The following is a 21429-nucleotide window of genomic DNA, read 5'->3' as shown; positions in this document are numbered from 1 at the left end:
TCAATGAGTAGAAACAATAGGTATATTATAGTCCAACATATCTGCACAGGTCTGGATTTTGGATGGTTGCATCATATAATTATTTCAGAACAATACTGTAAGTCAAAAATGGTTTTCACACCTGATGCCAGCTAAATATGTTGGATCACTAAACTCGTAGCAGAGGATAATCGGTTGCAATCTTGATGTAAGGATTTGGTATGTACATGTTCTAATCTAGTTCCAAGGAGATTGTAGTTACTCAAGGTTAGGAGAGAAACCTTGAATCCAAGAGGTCCAAAGCCTTCACTATCCCTTCCCCACTATCCTTAAAACCACTGGAAGAGGAGGAGGAGGAGGAGGAGGAGGAGGAGGAAAGAAGAAAAGGAGGAGGAATTGGTGGTTGAGAATGAAGGTGGAAAGAGGAAGGAAAAAGGAAGCAGGAAGATGGAAGATACATGAGAGGAGGAGGAAGAAGAAGAGGAAGGGGAAGAAGAATCTCAGTATTCTTATTTCTGTTCTACCAGAGCTGTAGTTAGCAGAGTACAGTATTGGAATACCAGCATGCTCATTTCATTTATTTATTTGTATCCCACCGGATTATTTTTACAAATAATTCAAAGTGGCAAAGATATCCAACATACTTCTTCCTCTTATTTTCCCCACAACAACTCTGTGAAGTTGTTGAGAGAGTGACTGGCTCAACGTCACCCAGCTGGCTTTCATGACTAATGTGAAACTAGAATTCACAGATTCTCACTTTTTAGCCTGGTGCCTTAACCGCTAGACCAAACTGGCTTTTGCTGGACTTTTGCTGGTTACTTGGTGTTACTTGCTGGTTTGCTCTGGTTTACTTGGTATTAACCTACTCAGATCACATTCCTATTAAATCTCACCTTTCACAAATACCGAAGCTGTAATTTCTGCTGAACCAAATATATTTTCTCCTCGGCATATGTATTTCCCCTCATCAGATTTGGAGGCATTCAGAATTTGCAGGCTTCCATCTGGAAGAACAGATACCCTGAAAATTATAAAAAAAAAGTTTTTTATCCTGAAATGGCATATTACATGATCTCAAATGAAGGTAATTTCCATAGTGTCATTTCTTTTTAAGTTTCGTAAATAGAATTGTGAAGTCTGGCCACGTTCCTTAAATATGAAGAAAAGGAATTGAATTTGCCAGTCTTTCAAATGAGGGTAAAATAAACTTTTCTGATTTAAGGAGCCAGATTCCTCAACCAGCAGACAAATCTTTTATTAAAAATGTGCTCATAATGTGCTTGTTTTAGCAAACAGTAAAACATAATGAGTTTTTAAAATGACATCTGTCTTTCACTGACTGTATAACTTTATCATCCAACAATCTTTCAATATTAAGTACCAGCTGTTCAAATGAAATGTGAGAGTGACCTTAAAAACAAATGTAACAAAAACACGGTAAAAAAGAAGAAGCAGATGGGTAAAGAAGAGAAAATTAATTGTATATAGTCCAGAGTTGATTTATAGTATATTCTATGGCAGGATGACATGAAGATAGAAATGAATTTTGGCTATATGATTTCCCTTTATTATAGCTGCATAGCATATTGTTAAAATGAAGTTGAAGAGTGGAATTAAACTTCATGAGAAACGTGATGCTATTTCTGAAAATGGAAGCCACATAGGGTATCACCTCCCATGCCACACCAATGCATATTTTATTTTTAACCTGACATCATGATATAGATAGAGGTTGTGACAATATCAACAATGAATTAGAGAGGCAGAATTTTAAAAGTGATCATCACATCATCAAACTATGGAATATGTTAGAACAAGAATGGATCTTCTTGAGGCCACCCCAGGTTTAGTTGGGCATAAGAATGCTATCACTGCCCCAAAGATCAATCAGATATGGGAATGGGATATATTGGACAGAAGTAAAAAGTGTGAAAGAAGCTGAAAATTAGAATATAGATTTCTAGAAACAATAATAACTAGAAATCCCTCAAAATTTGAATGGTTCCCCCCAAAATTTGAGCGGTTCCCGCCCTACTTCTTTTTTTGAAGGGCCTTAAAGATTTGTCTCTTCACCCAGACCTTCACCCAGGCAAGGATACCTGATATCCCTTCCTTCCTTCCTTCCTTCCTTCCTTCCTTCCTTCCTTCCTTCCTTCCTTCCTTCCTTCCTTCCTTCCTTCCTTCCTTCCTTCCTTCCTTCCAGATCAAGCCTTACACTGCCAAAATGAGCCACCTTGCAAAAGGCTGGATTACTTTTTTATTTTCTTGAACTTTTAGCTTTCTCTTTCTCTTTGTTTTTGTTTTCCTTCCTTATTTCATGTTATTTTATATTTGTTTTTATCTTCCTTTTTAAAAACTTTTAATATTGGGGAAGATGGGGGGAGTATTTGAATGTAAAATCCAGTAGAAATAGTATTTTGTTAAAGAAAAAATCATAATTAGCTTCCTTAGTTTTTGATACTGACAGACAAGTACCAATAGCCAAACTGGCATTTGTCATGCATAAATGGGCTTGGTGAAGCCCCAGGTTTTGCTAAATACAATGAAAAATGACTATGGGGTGAAGTAAAGGGAAAACAGGTGGAAGGGGATATGGAATGGAAAAGGGTTCAGCAGACTATACTACACTACAAAGGAATAATGCTGCGACATTTTGTTGGTGGCCCTGAGGGATAGGTATTTCACTTGGTACTAAATCTGTGTGACAAGCCTGCCTCAGAGGAACAGTATTTCATATATACTGCACTATAACTGGGAAAGTCACATGCCATTCAGATAAGTTCATATGAGCAAAAATGTTTCTATAGAAGCTAATCATTATGTCATCCATATATAACAAGATCTCTCTCTCTCTCTCTCTCTCTCTCTCTCTCTCTCTCTCTCTCTCTCTCTCTCTCTGTGTGTGTGTGTGTGTGTGTGTGTGTGTATCCATTCAACCTGACACATGCCCATATGCCTTAGGTGAAATTGTTTGTGTAGACTTAGGAGCTTTTTCAAACCAAACCAAACCAAACCTAGACCAATTGAGAGGAAATAAATGGCCATTTCTGTTGTCGGATGCAGTTGAACAAAATTATCAGACAAAAAATTCCTGATTGTCATGAAAAACGTGCTTCAATTTCTTTGTAAATTCAGTCTGTGCTGTAAACAATTCAATCAATTAGGGGAAAGAAAGAAAATCTTGGGCATGGAAAGGTAAGACAAGCTGTTCGCTAAATGCTGGATGGGGAGAGTGAAAAATTATAACAGGAGCGTTAAGTGTTCACAACTGAATTCATTCCATCCACACATGCTGCATACGTTCCTTGCCAAACTCCATTCTGTGGAATACAATTGTAACCTCAGATTTGTGAAAGTGTGACTGATGATCACCAAGTTTAGAAGTGAAGCAAGAGCAAAAAAAAAAACAGAGAGGGAAGCTAATAGTTTAATGGGATAATACATGCTGTGACTCAGTCTCTATTTTACACGATCCCAGAAACTTGCCTGAATAATAATAGTCTCGAAAGTGAGCATTACAATACCTGGAGACAGCAGAACAGAAGAGAAAGAACTGGAGAAAATCACAAAATATAATGACTTGCAAACAGAAGCAGAATGAATATGGCAAAAGAAAGCAAAAGTAATACCAACAGTAATAGGTGCCTTGGGTGCAATTTCAAAACACTTGGACACCATTGGCATTGACAAGATAACCATCAGTCAATTGCGTATGGGAGCTTTATTGGCACAGCTTACATCCTGTGACAATTCCTTTAACCCCAATCAAACAACAACATCTGTCTAGCCCAGGTACATGGAAATACTTGATAGATTTGGTAAAAATGCCAAATGCACTCGAAACATCTGGCTGACTGTGTGACCAACTATAATAGTTTAGGAAATGACCTGATCTACACATTGCCCTAATCTATGACTTATATCAAGATGGTTTGTTGAGTAAGCTATATCTGGCTGGATACATATCCAATTAATTCATAAACTTCTATTTATAAATGGCTGGGTTTGTGCAACCTGTAAAGCCACAGTTAGAAAACTTTAAACATTAGTTTGCCCTTTGAGGTGGAGAGGGTGGGCTGAGATCGATAATGATGTTGACAGATGGGCAAATTTCCAGGCTTTGTGGGCATTTAAAAAAGATGGATATGCTAAACCTGGTAGCTAATGGCCACATTCTGCCCCTGAGCTCCATTCCTGTGCAAAGATATTCAATCACTTAACCCAGCCAGTGGCCCAGAGATGTTATAGGAAAATTGAAGGAGGGAAAAGTAGGTACATTGCTTGAACTCCTGGAAGGAATAGCAGGATATAAATCTGACAAAAATTTAAATAACATGTTGTTTTTCTGGTGGTTAGGTACATTCCATTCAATTTCTACATCCAATTCTGTTTTGTTTTGTTTTTTAAAAAAAGTCTGCCCAAAGATTTGCACATATGCTCGTGCACAATTTCCCTTTGTTCTCTTTTGTTCTCATTTTTCATTACATTTACTTTAGCGTATTGCTTTTTGGTATGCTGTTTTACCAATGTACGAGCTTTTATATGCATTTCCCCTTAATATGGACATTTTTCATTTGAAAGACTGCTTTGCAAAATTGGAGAAAAAAATGGAATAGCGATTAAATGGCTTTCAGTTCATGAGTAACTTTAAGAAGTGGGTATCCGGCAAGTTCACAATAACATATAAGTCAAATAAATTTCTTTGGATTCAGTTAGAAGTCAACTTATTTTTCAAGCTATCACAGGAATAAGGTTTACTATTGGGTTACATTTTGACAAGTGGAGCTGTCTTGATAGTGATTCCTTTTCAACAATAGCAACAGAAAATGCTTATTTACTTCCTTTCCGTTTACTGTACTATTAATATTTCTGGCAAATTCACTTACTGCTTTGTTCCACAAAATATGAAGTGAAATGAATAAGATAAAATAATCTGATTTTTAATTTTATTTCAAAACAATGAGATGACATCAAATTCACTGTATTCTTCAATCTCACTTTTTAAGAATAGGATTAATATGATGTGGCTACCAAGGTGAATGTAGGCTAATAGAGATAAAGAAGAAGAATTGGTATTGTGTGATCAATACATTGTTTAGACTTCAAGATTTCTCTCTGTCTCTCTCTCTCTCATAGAAACATACCATATATTTCCATGAGACAGAATTATTATTCCCACCAAACAGATTCCATCGTAGCCCCCAAAAGAATGAATAAGGGATGGTAATGTCTATCAATATTCAGGGAACCCAAATAAATAAGTGAATAGTTTATAGAAATTACATTTATGAATAGACTGTGCTTTGCAAGCAATTGCATAAAATTACTTTTATGTAATTGTGCACAAACTTCTGGATAGAAAACTATGTATATTAGAAAGGTTGCATACACAAAATTATGAAAATTAGATGTCCTAAATGTTACTATTGTTGCATGCAACTCTTTTTGATGAAACCAATTAAACAATATAAAAATCTAGTACACAGATAGGGCCCTGATTTAGTCAGATGTGTTTGATAAAAATAGTGGCATTGTCTGCCATATTTAGTAAACTGCCTTTCCTTCCTTCCTTCCTTCCTTCTTTCCTTCCTTCCTTCCTTCCTTCCTCCCTCCCTCCCTCCCTCCCTCCCTCCCTCCCTCCCTCTTTTTCTTTCTTTCTTTCTTTCTTTCTTTCTTTCTTTCTTTCTTTCTTTCTTTCTTTCTTTCTTTCTTTCTTTCTTTCTTTCTTTTGTTCTTTCTTTCTTTCTTTCTTTCTTTCTCTCTCTTTCTCCTTTCTTTCTCTTTCTTTATCATCTATATCAATATCATCTATATCTTTATTATCTATATCTGTTTCATCTATATCTATATTTATATTATCTATGTCTATATCATCTAAATCTCAGTTTTGCCCTATAAACTGCTTTATATACATAAAAAGTTAATTCTCCTGCATCCTAAAATGAGAAAATGAAATCGGAATGAGGAAATTAATATAAAATATTTTTAAATCACAGGGGGAGCAAAGGAATCGATGATAAAAGCCCCAAATCAGAAAGTGGGTTAAAGAGAAAAACATGTGGCTTAAACGGTCTGGTTCCCTACTTTCCTCAGCTGACACGGCCACTGGGGGTATTAAATTAGTTTGTGCTGAATGTTCACAAGGGGGCTTTTTAGATGCAAAGCAGGTTGGAAGGCTCCACTGACTGACTCTTATTACCCTAAAGCCTTTCACAGAGGTCTGATCAGAGCAATCTGTCTCTTCATATTAACTCAGATATAGAAGCTGTCAATATTCTTTAATGTAGATTATGTGGAATGAGGACAAGTATTTGTAAATACAAACCTTTATTTCTCCTTGAATGTCTTCTGACTTCTCCATCTCTTTCATTGTAGACTCATAATAAACTTGCATTTTAAGCAGCTAGTAGGTTGTTATTGCTTTGCTAAAAGTTTTTGCATAATCAGGATAGCAACGTAACCTACAGGGTTTTATTTTTATTTTGGAGGAATAGGGGTGACCATACTTCTGCTATTTATTGAGTGTTGCTATTTTCAGGATTGGCAAGCTAATTAGAAGGAAATTGATTATGGTTTTATATGGTTAATACCAGAGTTCAAAAGGAATTTGTGGGGACTTTTGTAGAGCTGATTCTTGTCTTGTCCTTCCCCTATTTAAAACAGATTATAATGTTTGAGGATAAAGGTAGTTCTCAACTTAAGACCTGGAACCTGGAACCTGCCCATTACAGTCATAAGTCATGTAACCAATCCATTTTATGATATTTTTTGGGGTAGTTATTAAGCAAACTCCAAATTAGTCTTGTAGGTTTCTCCATTTTCCCCAAATAATTAATTCACTGCTTTTCTTTTCCTGAGGGAATGGGGTGGAAATTCCTTTTCCCTCTTTCATTGGGGAGTGTTTTGGGCAGATTTTCAGGAAGAGGTCTTAAAATCATAAAGACAGAATCAGGTCTCACCCAGTTTCATCCACGTTGCTGTAAGATTGCTTGTTAGTGCTTGTTGTCTTCCGTTGTCAGCAGCTTTGGACTGGCGAATGTAGCTAGTCTTTCCCCCACCAGTTTGGAGGGCTTCCTCAGATCAAATGGGAGGGCTACTGCCCCCTCCATGATCAATGAAGGTCCCCTCTTTGCTTGTCGCCTCTATGGGGCAACTTTTGACCCTTTCCAGGGTCCCCCAGCGGGACAAAATCGAACATGAAAGATGGAGTTCCATCTTCCTGCATCCATAACAACAAAACCGGAAGCCCGCTTGCATAGCAACTTTTAATAGAAGAGAATATTTATAGTCCAGGATTGAACTGTAGCATCCTTGGTGCTCTGTGAGCTTGGTTGTTTTCTTCCAGATGTTTCATTGTACTGATGATGTTATCTAGTTGGGTAAAGAAATGTTTGCAAGAAAGCAACCAAACTCAGAGAGAGCACCAAGGACTCCACAAATGGGCTTTTGTTGACCTCATGACAATATGTTAGCTGGAAATGCTACACGTAGCACAGATACAATTAAGGCTGAAGATCTGGTCTACACTTTCTTTATCCTACAAAAAAAGCATTTTATCACACTTTCCTGCAAAGTATTGAAACACTTGTTTTGATCCTTAAAGATCCATTGACTTTGGAAGCATGTCAGATGAAAGACCCCACAGCGGGCTGAATGAGGCCTAGCTAGAACTATTGGCTCAAATTAAGAACTTGCATCATAATCAATGGGTCTTAGTGGCAGTCATGGTATGTACATTCAGCAAAGATTTATGAACCATTAAAGTACAATTTCCCCCAATGAAAGAGACATCTCATTTAGTCTTACAAAGGGAAGAATATATTGAGCTAAATCTTTCCCTGATGCTTTCTGATTTTTTTAAAAACCTCTTTTGAAGTCACAGCTCTGATGTTAAAGAGCTTCAGAGGTATCAGTGGGGAATGGATATCTGAAACTGAATGTATTTCTCCAGGGATTTTTTCCCCTCTATCCTTTGAGGGGTTATCTGATTTATCCTGTGAGTTCCTGTGATGCTCAGAGTAACCCATGGATTGCAAGTTAATACCTTATTTAATTGGTTCCCCGATTGCTAATTTTGGTTCTTTACAGTTTTGCTGCTGCTTTCAGCNGGAGGATTTTATTTAGGGACGATTTTAAGTATAATTTTAATTGGAACACAGCCTCTAATATTTGGTTTTTAATTTGGTTTTAGAAGGGTTTTATTTTTGTATATTGTTATTGTATCTGTTTTTAATATGCTGTGCACCGCCCTGAGTCCTGCGGGAGAAGGGCGGTATAGAAATTAAAATAATAATAATAATAATAATATATATATATATATACACATACATATTTGTTTTCTGAGGTTTTCGCAGGTGTTTGTATGTAGGTCTTTGGTTATTCGGGTTTTCTCCTGCGTAAAACGTCGCCAAGACACTTCCAATTTTACGCGGGAGAAAACCCGAATAACCAAAGACCTACATATATACATATATATAACTATATAACTATATAACTATAATTCAAACAAGAAACAAATACAAGCAAAACCAGTTTTTGGAACTTATGTATAAATTCGGCTTAGAATCAATTTCTATAAATTTTATAACAAGGTCTATAAAATATGTTTTGAAGCTGATGGAATATTTAATATTTATTTCCCTTGGCATCAATTCCTAGATTAGATTTTGAGAACAATAGATTTAGGACAAAAATGTGAATTATCCCTTCACCATTGTAAATCTCTCCTTGGGTTCATGACTGACAAAAGGAGAAAATTAGCTCATTCACAAACAAGTCTATTTAAATCATGCATGCGTGCATGCATATTCTGTGATAAATTTGGGACAGTTTTCTTTGTTAAGACTTTAGAAGAAAGCAGCCACCTATTCTCCACATTATTCAACTCTCAAAGGCTTTACAGGAAAATAGAAACTTGCCATCAAAACCTGATGATAAATAGAGGCATACAAGCGGAACCTCCGATAAAATGTTGCAAGATATAATGTTGCTCTCAGAATTAAGTTATAGTCACTCTGTAAATTCAAGGAGACATCAAAAAAAGAACAACAACAAAAAAAAAACCTTAAAGACAAAAAAATAAGTTGGATAGTTGCCTAATTCCTGCCCTGGCTATTGTATTATAGTCATGTTTTCATCCAGTTCTCTACCACCACATCCACAATAGCAAGACAGATTTCTGTTGCCAATGATTTTTTGGAATCCCAATTTTTAAACATTTTATTGGGTGGGGATACTTCTACAAACTTCCTAGTTTACCAAATATTGTTATTGTTTGTTTATTTATTATATATTTTTACACCCACACAGAGATACACCCCTGACTTTAGGGGGATTACTAATACAATAAAATTAAAACATAAAAACACATAAATGCAGAAAAGAACTACAACACCATAAGTTAAATCATAACTTCAAACAATGAGGACATGTGGTGGTGCAGTGGTTAGAATGCAGTACTGCAGGCTACTTCTGCTGACTGCCAGCAGTTCAGCAGTTCAATTCTCACCGGCTCAAGGTTGACTCAGCCTTCCATCCTTCCGAGGTTGGTAAATGACGACCCAGATTGTTGGGGAAATATGCTGACTCTGTAAACCGCTTAGGGATAGCTGTAAAGCACGGTGAAGCAGTATATAAGTCTAAGTGTTATTGCTATAATCCCAATGTCCTTCAAAAATGCTTGGTCTTTAACATCTTTCAGAAGGTGACCAAGGGAAAAATAGATTTAACCTTAAGTAGTAATAGCAATAGCACTTAGACTTATATGCCATTTCACAGTACTTCACAGCACTCTCTAAGCGGTTTACAGAGTCAGCATATTGCCCCCAAGAATTTGGATCCTCATTTTACTGACCTTGGAAGGATGGAAGGCTGAGTCAACCTTATACAGGTCAAGATCAAACTCCTGGCAGTCAGCAGAATTAGCCTGCAATACTGCATACTAACCACTGTGCCACTACCAAGTAGGAGGCATTCTAAAGAGCTAGTGATACCATTGACTCCTACTGATCAAGCATCCCCTGCCCCCATCGATCTCCTAATGAGGAATGATCAACTGCTTTTCCATGTACCATGGTAATAGCTGGACCAACTTCTGCAGATAGCCGGACACCAAAACTTGGAATTGCATCTCAAAGCTAATAGGAAATTAATACGTGCCTTAGTCATGCTTAGGTCATGCTCTTAATATAACTGCCGACAAGTTTCAGGGCCACTGTGTTCTATATTGAGTGAAGTTTTGAGATTTTGTTTTGAAGGTAGGCTTATGTAGAGTGTATTACAGTATCTAGATGGGTGATGATACTATATGAGCATGAGCCAGTATCATAAAATCTTCTCATCTCAGGAAAGACCAGAAGTTTGGTCTCCTAACCATGGCCTACAGCTAATGGTCTACCAGAAGTCATGAGTCCAGGAGGACCCCCAACAAACAAACCTGCTCCTGAGTGCCTCTCCATTCAGTGTAATCATTAGGGCAGAAATAGGACTCCAATATGCAAGCAGCAACTTGACATTCTTTTCTCCCTCCAGACCTCATAAGATTCAAGCATTGAGTCAGGACTAGAGTCATGATGTTGAAGTGAGTATAATCAACATATAGTTGGTACTGAACTTCAAACTGCTTGATGGCCTCCCTCAATGCCTCCATGTAGATACTACATAGCAAAAGACAGAGAACAGGTCTTTGTGGTACTCCACAACTGAGCTATGTATTTCTCCTCCCAGGCTACCATTGGAAACATCTGCTAAAGCAGGGGTCCTCAACCCTGGCAACTTTACGATTTGTGGACTTCAACTCCCAGAATTACTCAGCCAGCTCTGCTGGGAGTTGAAGTCCACACGTCTTAAAGTTGCCAAGGTTGAGGATTCCTGTACTAAAGGAAGAACAGAACCATCACAGAGCTATAAAATATATAGCATGTATAATGAATATCAATATTCTATTTTTCCATGAAATACAACCAATGTAACTATCAGTGGCTATGATGAGAATTTTCTTAACTTTACAGCTGGCAGTTGAATATTTACGTGGAAATTTTCTCTCTTCTTGGAATAATGATTGTTGACTGGAATCATATTTGTCATTAAAATGAGCCTTGTGATGTAATCAATTCAGCTGGAACCTATTTGTAAGGTGGTTTTATTCAGAGTAATGCTGCTGGAATATTAACTGCAGATAACACAATCTATTTATTTTCAATTGGCTGACCGTTCTGTTTGAAAACCTACATCACGGGTGTCAAACCCAACGCGTCACATGACGTATCGCGACATATCATGACTTTTTTCGCATTGCCAGAGCTGGGGTGGGCGCGGCCTCCATATGATGCAACCGGCCCACGGACCGGCAGTTTGACACCCCTGACCTACATCATCATTCCTGATAATTGGTGAGATAAAAGTGTTTCTAAAATGGTCAAAGTAACATTTAAAGTGAAATTGTTAATTCCTTATTGGATGAGATACTTTGCCAGATTTCAAAGAAGAAAGTATATTTAAAGCTTAAACACAACCAAATATTAAAGCTTTCTTCAAGCTCCATGAAAATATATTAATATTCACCAAATTTATCTGATTTATATAGTCAATGGCATAGCTAATGGCAAATATGACTTTCTGATGAAGTTTTAGTTCGTAAATTCCAAATTGTTTAGACACATGTTCCATTTCAACTAGGACTGATTGATTGTTGCAATGAGAAATGCCATAAATAACAATGACAAAGTAGGTGAAGCCGGAGGGCTTCACTCTGAAGTTGTTTTGAATTAAAAATAGAAATGCCAATGATTTCTTTCAGATTTTGGAAGGAAAAACTACAGGAGGCTCATAATTATCACTTCATGGGCCCCGAATTCCTTTCTGTCTAGGAGAAAAGATTTCAATCCCACTTTTCTAGTTTTCCCACCGAGTTCCTTCAAAACCATTTAATCCCCTTTTAATTTGAGAGTGATGGTAGAATTGTGAACAGATGGAAAGAGGCCTTTGTTTATTTGTTTGTTTTCATCACTGAAAAACTAAACTGACAACAGACAAAATAACAATCTGTCTGTCTCCAGGAAGGCTTTTAACTTGGATTCCTAAATCTAGCTCCATTTTTAGTCTTCTCTTCTTGGAAACAGCTGATCCACGAATCCAAAAAGTACTCTCTGTGACCAAAGAAAGAATGGAAAGGAATTCTGCCCGCCTTCCAGGTAAACCACTTGGAGGAGGGGTTAATAAAAAATCAAGATGCCTCCTTCCTAGGGCTGAGAGAAAGTGATTGGCCCAAGGTCCCCCAGCTGACTTTTTGTCTAAAGGAGATCAACCCTGATTGCTCTTTAGAAGGCCAGATCCTGAAGTTGAAACTCAAATACTTTGGCCACCTAATGAGAAGGAAGGACTCACTGGAGAAGACCCTAATGCTGGGAAAGATTGAAGGCAATAGAAGAAGGGGACGACAGAGAATGAGGTGGCTGGATGGAGTCACTGAAGCAGTAGGTGTGAGCTTAAAGGGACTCCAGAAGATGGTAGAGGACAGGAAGGCCTGGAGGAACGTTATCCATGGGTCATGATGGGTCGGACACGACTTCGCAACTAACAACAAAGAACTAGAACTCTTAGTCTCCTGGTTTCTAACCTGATGCTTTAACTACTACACTTTTATACTAACGATACTCTCTAAAAATGAATCTCTAAGAATTTACTCGAGGAAATGTAAGTTAAGGTAAACTTGTAGGTAGGGTGAAGGAAGTAATTTTACTGATTTATATTTAGGTTTCTATATGTTGAATGTAGTTATTCTCTTCTTCCACTTACATTGAAGTTATCTGTGGCAACAGCTCTGTTATATTGTTTTAACTTTTAATTTTCTGAATCATTTTAGCAGCTTATTTTATTCTACCCCGCCCTTGATTTAATTTTAATAAAAAGTAATATTACTATTTTAATCAATCAATTAAACTTACTTCACTTATTCATCATGACCTTTCATGAGGTTTTCTTATGTCTGTGTTTCTTGGCTTTGGGGCAAATAGATCAAAATATATTTTCCCTCTTATGACTCAGATTCTTGATAAAGTACACAGATGCCCATTGACAAATATATTGCTTTATAGAGCTAAGCAAAATGCAGGATATAACATGACCATCCAATTAAATAACATGTTTTGCAAATGTTTATCCTTCATTGTACCTTTTATGCATATTATTAAAAAAGCACATCATATTCAGTTCCGAGGATCCACAGGATTGAGATCTTTACAGATAATCCTCGATTTACGACCATAATGGACCCTGCATTTTTCATTGTAAATCATGACTTTCATCAATCGAGGCACCCCTGTGATATTGCATTTTGTAAAATATCCTATTTTACAACTTTTTTGCAGCTGTTAAGCAAACACAGAGGTCATTAAGGAAATCAATGTATTCCTATACACGATTTTTGCTGGAAACCAGCTAAAAAGACCAGAAGCCAGGAAAAAAAACACGTAAACCACAGTCACATGACTGAAGAACACCGCAACAGCCAGAAAGGTGATTCTCTTGCCAAGCACTTGAAATGCAATCATGTGACTGCAAGGGCTTATGCAGCTGTAGTAACTCCGGAACTGGATCATAAGTAGCTTTTGTGGGGTCAGTTGTAACTTTGAACAATTGCTAAAGTGATCAGTCATTAAGTGAGGTCTATATCATGTTTCCATCTGTTAACCTTTCTATCATTACTTTCAAAGCAAGAGGGGATTAAACAATTTTAAGGGAACTAGGTGAGAAAACTAGAAAAAATGGGATTGAAATCTTTTCTCTTAGCCAGAGAGGAATTTGGGGTGCATGAAGTGATAATTATGAGCCTCCTGCAGTTTTTATTTCCAAAATCTGAAATAAATCATTGACAGATGCAGTTCCATGCAATTATAATGTGAGTTTTTAAATATAAAAATGGAACTAAACATTGGTTACTGCAGTTGTGGAGCAGAGGTGCAATGTTGTTCTTCTAGAAACACATAATTTCTCCTTAGTTCTAGGTTGCTTCTCTCTTAGATTAGTTCCCATCCATTGTTTCTTGTCTTGCCTTCTGGTGCTTTGGAAAATAGGTTGACCCCCCCATCTTTGTGGCAGACCCTCAAATATTGGAACACACTGCTATCATTACACCCCAATCCTTCTTTTCACTAGACTAGACATACCCAATTCCTGGGTATGTCAAGCTTTCAAATTAGTTTGGGAAATAACAAGGTCAGTTGCCAAAGACAACAAAAAGTAAAACAAAAGTGCAGTGGACTAGCACAAATTCTTTGCAGAGCTAAAACAGTCCTATGGGATCTCAGCCATAATAAACAAGTTAAAACACACTTAATAAATGGAAAAGAAATATGGTGTCAGAAATATATCACTGTCCCATTCAAACAATGATAAAGTTAATGGCCACTGATTAAAGAAACTGGGGTAAAAAAACAATACTGATCATATATAAACACGAAAAAAATGTGCCAGCAGAAGACAAAGTGCCCTGGCTTAAATTCTTATCGCTGCTATACAAATTATTTGTTCATGATACATTGTGAGGCAAAGGACAATGCACTTCTGCAATTAAAAGAAATGTGCAGTCATTTATTGGTTCACATGAAGGAATCAATTACTATGCTACAGTGGCAAAAATAGAATAGCATACTTGCACCTACTAAATCACAAGCAGTAATGAACTGAAAACTGAAGTTTACGGAAGAGTCGGCCAAAGTATCTGACAAAATGAAGTAAGCATCATTATCTGGAAACAATTAGTTGAGACATAATAGAGACAAGTCATAAATCTAGAAGGCCCAAGGTGATATAACACAATCTAATTGGCATCAAAGACTGCGAAAAAAATGGGAATGAGACATAATGGCTAGGGAAGATTTTAAATAACAGATGGAGATATATTCTGGTATAAAAATGGTATGGCTGCTTGTTTTGACTTCAGCAGAAGGTGACACAGTATATACAACTGAGAACATAAAAGGAAGCAACTGGGTCATACTAAGATACATCTTGAAAAAATACAAACACAGAAATAAGTATAGCAGGGCAATACTTCTTTGCTACTGTTATTCTCTTATATTTTGGAATGGACTGATTAGTCATGGACTGATTTTAGTAGGAGTTAAGAATCCATGAACTGGAATAAATTCATTTTGTTCAATTGTCCATTTTTGTCCAGATATTTTTAAATCTATGATTCAGGGCAAGTGGGATAGGTACTTACTTTTTAAAATGTACCATATAATCAAGGAGTCTCTTTCCAAATACATCATAATACTGAAATTTGCTCATTGCAGATTCTGTGCGATTAACCTAGCACAATGCAAAGAGCCCTGCTTGACTCTGGGGAGACAGACTGCAGTCTGATCTAACTGCTGCAGATTTACAACCAATATTTTGATTCATGGGAAATAACTGAAGAAAAGGTGGCAAACGAACCCAGGTGGTTTCAGATTAGGGATAGTTATTTTTCTTCTCATTACCATTATCCTAATTAATATTATCATTATTAATCATTATCAAAGCTGAGAGAGAGAGAGAGAGAGAATGCGCACACAGGCATTCACATAGTGAGATGTGAGGGAGGACCAGAGCAAGTACACAAAAATGCTTCTTATTCTTGTGTTTGAGAGATGCAATCGTCTCACATTTTGTGTGATAGCGATACTTTTTTGAAAAAATTAAAAATGGATGATCTCTTACCCAATCACAGATGCTTGCAGCGTTGTTGCTCTGAAACCACCGACATTTATAGTGTTCCAATATGAAATCTTTTAAGAGTTCAGAGAAGAATACTTAAAGAACGTTTTATTTTATTCTCTGGGTCTTTCCAGTGTCTTCTGGTGGTGGATAGGAATCTTATTGAAATGTTATCGATCATTAAGGGAAGTAAAATCTAGTAATCGTATATCATTTATTCCTGTAAATAATAAGAAGCATTTCCTGATTTCTCTCCCCTGCCCCCATTTCTACAATTTGGGAATGAGGATGAAACAGAAAAGATGTTTAAAAGGATAATCAGTTTTTTGGCCATTTTGTATTCCTAATTTATGGATTGATCAGCCATTATGTTTGCCTCCTGAAATTGATGTATGTTACTAAATAGTATACACAAAACAGCGCAGTATAGTACTTAAGTATGAAAAAGGAACCGGCTCTGTATCTTCAAATATCAAATATGAAATCAAAAAGAGAGGAGCATATTAGCCATCTGGACACAGGTAGAGTTTCTCCATCCATCCAAGTTGACATGTCCCTGCATATTCACTGCTGGCAACAATTCCATTCAGAGGAAACCTAAATAGAAATGTTGAACCCTCAACAGCAGCTGATGATTGATGGGAATGAAGTCTACCCTTTATTATATCTGCAGGTATCTAATTTCTTAGCTCAGTCAAATAGCACTTTGTGCCCAGATCACAGTGCCAGACATTTCTTCATTGCTGGTGAAAATGATTTGTTTTTAAGTGATGTGTGGCCTTGCCGCATAGGCGGTAAAATTAGGATAGTGATGAAGTGACTTATGGTTAATGTAATTGTTTCTTTTCTCCATCATTTGTAATATTTGTATATTTACTATGAAAGTTAAATTAAACTGTGCATATTGAAGTTGTTTTATCTTATGTTGATGATGTTCAGATTAAACCAACTTGGGTTCACATAGTACTTGGAAATGAGATATTCTTGGAACAAGGGAGGTCTGTGTCTGGACCCAGCTTTCTGTTACAGTAAAGGGGATATGTCCAGAATTGAATTTAACCATCTAGTGGAGAAGCTAGAAAAGATTTTGTTTTCTCTGCTACCCAGATGGAACCAACCAACCTTCTGTGCCAAATTAGTCATTAAATTTGGCAGGCGAGAATAATGTCCCCCAAGATGTCCTTTAGAAGAAGGTATTTCTGGATGCCAATACTATGTGGATTCCAAAAATCTTACTGAGTGAGGAGATGTGAACCACCCATATTTTCACCAGTAACCTTGGATGATATGATTTCTGGCTCATCCTCCACGTCTGCCATCAATCTGGGGCCAAAATCAGCTCAAAGGAATGCTTGGATTCTAGTTATCCCATTGAAACAACAGCCTTGCATTATGTGCATATGAAAGAACCTCAGAGTATTTGGCTTCTCCATAAGTCTACTAGAATTCTTGTCCATATACACTGGACTTATTTTGAACCTCTGCTGAACTACATAACCTTGTTTTGTTTTAAGAGGTCTCTAATTTGAAGCAAATTACAGGAGGAGGAGAAGGAGAAGGAGAAGGAGGAGGGAAGAGAAGAAGAAGAAGAAGAAGAAGAAGAAGAAGAAGAAGAAGAAGAAGAAGAAGAAGAAGAAGAAGAAGAAGAAGAAGAAGAAGAAGAAGAAGAAGAAGAAGAAGAAGAAGAAGAAGAAGAAGAAGAAGAAGAAGAAGAAGAAGAAGAAGAAGAAGAAGAAGAAGAAGAAGAAGAAGAAGAAGAAGAAGAAGANAGCATTTCCATGTTGGTGTCAAGACTACAATGGACATGCTCATATATTTTAGTCAGCAGCTTGAAATGAAGGAGATTTTGCCATTTGTATTGCTTGTAAGATATTTGAGGAGGAATTTTATCTTGAGCAGTGTATTTTTATTTAATTGTAATGTAAATAAATATTTATTGCAATTTCAGAAATCACTTTCAAAACAATATTTTGCATTTTGCTACAACACAATAATTTCTATTTTCTGTTGTGATTTTTAAAACTTGCAGTTTCAAATTCAGACAAAATCTCATTAATTCAATGGAGCATAACTTGCAAATAATAGTATTTACTATGGAGGGAAGGGCAAACTTTGGTGGAAGGGGGCTACCAGTATGATTTTTGGGAAGGACCAGGACTGTATTGGGTATAGTAGTGACACAAACTGGAAAGGACCAGGGCTTTCATTTGGAGGGGGTTTTCTGGAAGTTGATCCCTAGTCTCTGAGTGCAGTCATGAACTTGAAAAAACCCCAGATATAATTGGCATTTATTCTGAACTAAGTGGAAGCTATGCTGCTATTTTTAATAATCGTGGTTTGAAGTATCTTCTGGGACTACAAAAAAGGATTTGGGCTTCATCTAGAGCCTAGAGATAAGATTGCAGGATAAATCGATTAAAGTGCGATCAAATATTACACCACCTTATTTATGTTTGTTTGTTCATTTGTTTTTGAACTATGACACTCTAATGATTGCAACTGGAGTTAATTGCAGAAGATGGAGAAATAAACCAAAACTCTTGTGTTATTGGTATAATATTGTATTGGTTAATCTCTCTTTTCTTTCAAATAAACTCTCAGTTTATATTCTATCTAGGTGGTCTGGATTTATTATTTATGAATTCAGTTCCTCCCACCACATAAAATATTAAGAGCAGCTATATATAGTGCTAAGAAAATGGGATGATTTTCATTCTAGGTGCACTGTATACTATAGCTGAGTGAATTGCAAAAAGCTGACTATAGCTTAAGGCTCAAAATTATGCCGCTCTGCTATATTGCACATGTTGAGAAAAAAAACTTTTTATTCAAGGAGCAGCTCTCTCTCTCTCTCTCTCTCTCTCTCTCTCTCTCTCTCTCTCTCTCTCTCTCTCTCTCTCTCTCTCTCTCTGTGTGTGTGTGTGTGTGTGTGTGAGAGAGAGAATGTATATGTGTAGAGAGAGAGAAAAAGAGAAAGAAAGGGGAAGAGGAGGGAGTTGGGAGAGAGAGAAGTTTTTTTCTGGCTGGTAAATTATTGAATTGCTAAAATGGATTGACAGCAGAAAGTAATACAACCTGAATTCCATTTCCAAGGTTGTCCCACAGCCCTCTGTCAAATTCTGCAAGCTCAAAGGTTGACCAGTAGATAAAGGGATGCAAATAATGCGAACTTAAGGATAGATGTTTGCAAGGGGATCCAATTGAATTCACCAAGCAGCTTAAAGCAAAATATGACTATTGTCAAACATCATCTTGAAATCGACTCCACAAGGGAGAAGAGTCATTTTTACATTACTAAACATATTCAATTCAAGAGCCATAGTGGCATAGTGTTAGAATGCAATATTGCAGTCTAATTCTTCCAACTGCCCACAGTTCGATTCTGACCGGCTCAGCCTTCCATCCTTCTGAGGTCAGTAAAATGAGGAATCAGATTGTTGGGGGCAATATGTTGACTCTGTAAACCGCTTAGAGAGGAAAGCACTATGAAGTGGTATATAACTCTAAGTGCTATTGCCATTTATAACCTCTTTTATCTTAAAGATGCAACAAAAAATAACAAAACAAGAATGAGAGTTGAGAATGGAAAATACAACATGTGGGTCACAAACTCCAGCTGTGGATAGGGCTGGTAAACCTTTATCTTTTTCATTTTCTCATCACCCTCAGCCTCTGTGCTTTTGGCTGCTTTCCCATGAAACGTCCCCCTCAAAACTTCCCCATCCCCAACCCATTCATATCCTTACTAGAGCTTTATGGTTTGATCAATCTGTCACAGCCAACTTGACTTACACAAGTCTGCATCTTCTCTATGCTAACCAAAGTTCAATGGTTTTCTCCTACTTCAGATTATGCTTTCTGTTGCTAGCTGCAAGATGAATGTAAACTTCTGAGTATTTGTGGGAGATAAAACTGGCCGAAGGCCAAAAAGGATAGCAAAAACATCTACTGAAAACAAAGTGAACTGTGGGAAAACAAGAAGAAAAAGATTAGAGAAGCTATGTGAGAGTACAGGGTTCATTTACATGACTGATTTTGAGCACAAAATCGATTTCCAAAACCACTAAGCAAGCATGTCCTAAGATAGTCAAGAGAACTAATGACAGTTAAACCTGAACATTTCATGTCAGTAAAAGGGAGGTTCCTTTGGGAAGATTCTAGAAAGAAACAAGCCACCAGTGCCTTAGGGATAAGGAGATGACCATCTAGCATGACTTGACCAGCCCCTGAAAAAAGATTTTTTTGAATGTGCCTCAAATACCAAACAAAGAGCCATATAGCATAGTTTTTTAACAGGAGCCTCCCAAATGCATTGGACAACTCTCATTATTCCCAACTAACCTGTCCATCTTAAAGTTCCTTAAATGTTCAGGTATTAAAATAGTTATCAAATTTTAATATATGTATTTGTGTATCCATCTGTCTATATGTGTGTGTGGTTAAGGTCATTTACCCACCCACCCCCAATGTATTTATTGTTTCCTCATGGCATCACCCAACCATTGGTGGCTGGTTACTGCTTGTTAGTCATCCACAGTGGTCAGATGACTCCTAAAGTTATTAGGAGGAAAGGCCCCTAGACCAATGTCCATAGTACAGTTCTGTATGCCAAAGGAAATCCAGAAAGAGCTGGCAGCAAATAATTTTGGGGTCTATTTGCTGCCATCTTGAGCTCATGTGGAATATTGCAAAGAAGAAATAATTTTGCCCTAAATTTTCTGATTAGATGATAATGATAATGATGATGATGACTTTATGTTATCATCTTAAACAACTTCCAGACAGAAGATTATTGTCGTTGGAGATTCTCAGTCAAACAGGTTGTCCCAAAAATGCTTTTTCAAAAGGCAACTGGACTTTCTTTGTTTTTCCTTGAAAATGTTTCACTTCTTATCCAAGAAGCTTCTTCAGTGAGAAGCGAAACATCTTCAAGGAAAAAGAAAGTCCAGGTACTGTTATTAACTGCAGTTTTAGCACCTATACAAAGTGGAGTGTAAATGATAAATAAATAAATAACCCTCAACTATATTTGAAATTAGGCAATTACTAATACAACAAGCTTAATAATAGAGAGTTGAATGAAAAATGGATATTTCAAAATACAGTATCAATTTCTTTCTTTCTTTTTTTTTTTTGAAAAAGCTGCAAATTAAGCCCAAGAGAAATGTATTAAGCATATTGTTGTTCATAGTTTTTTTTTTCTTTTTGCTCAAATTTGCTGGAAGGGACAGGCTCAAAAATGTATTATTAATTTACCAGCCTGGTGACATCAATTCTGCTAATGGATTGAGTTAACACTGTGGATTTGTAACAGTTTTAGGAAAATAGCAGAAGGTTGGGAGCATAGAACCAGACTCCAGTAATTGGGCTATGCTGGAAAGAAAGGAAGCTAAAATATGCAATATTTATAAACAATATTCAGATTCTATTGTCATATTTAGATTCTGCTCTGAGATGCTGCTATTGATAGTGGGCAAATGAAAAAAAGGTGCTTAATCTTAACTTTAACATTTCCTTGCAGTCTAGAATTAATTGTTCCTACCTGGAAGATTTCAGTGTGCACCAAAAATAGTTTTCTTATCTCTTTTGTTTGGGAGCTGCTTTCTTTGTTTAATATCTCAGTTTGAACAAGGGGATAGATGGGGAATTCATCAAATTTGCGGATGACACCAAGCTGGCAGGAATAGCCAACACTCCAGAAGACAGGCTTAAGATACAGGAGGACCTGGACAGACTTGAACACTGGGC

General features: G+C 36.9%; 1 protein-coding gene across 1 annotated transcript in view; it reads right to left on the bottom strand.

Moving 5' to 3' along the window:
* Window positions 1–21429, bottom strand: part of CNTN5 (contactin 5) — a 237301-nt gene that overhangs the window by 64226 nt on the left and 151646 nt on the right. Inside the window, exon 13 of the mRNA XM_029285383.1 lies at window positions 876–1003. Within this exon, the coding sequence (XP_029141216.1) occupies window positions 876–1003 (128 nt within the window). The remainder of the gene's footprint in view (window positions 1–875; window positions 1004–21429) is intronic.

This window comes from Protobothrops mucrosquamatus, unplaced genomic scaffold (genome assembly GCF_001527695.2).
Source record: "Protobothrops mucrosquamatus isolate PMUCROS unplaced genomic scaffold, P.Mucros_1.0 scaffold1591, whole genome shotgun sequence".
Lineage (NCBI taxonomy): Eukaryota > Metazoa > Chordata > Lepidosauria > Squamata > Viperidae > Protobothrops > Protobothrops mucrosquamatus.
Note: the sequence above shows the minus strand (reverse complement) of the source record. Positions and strands in the feature narration are given on the sequence as shown.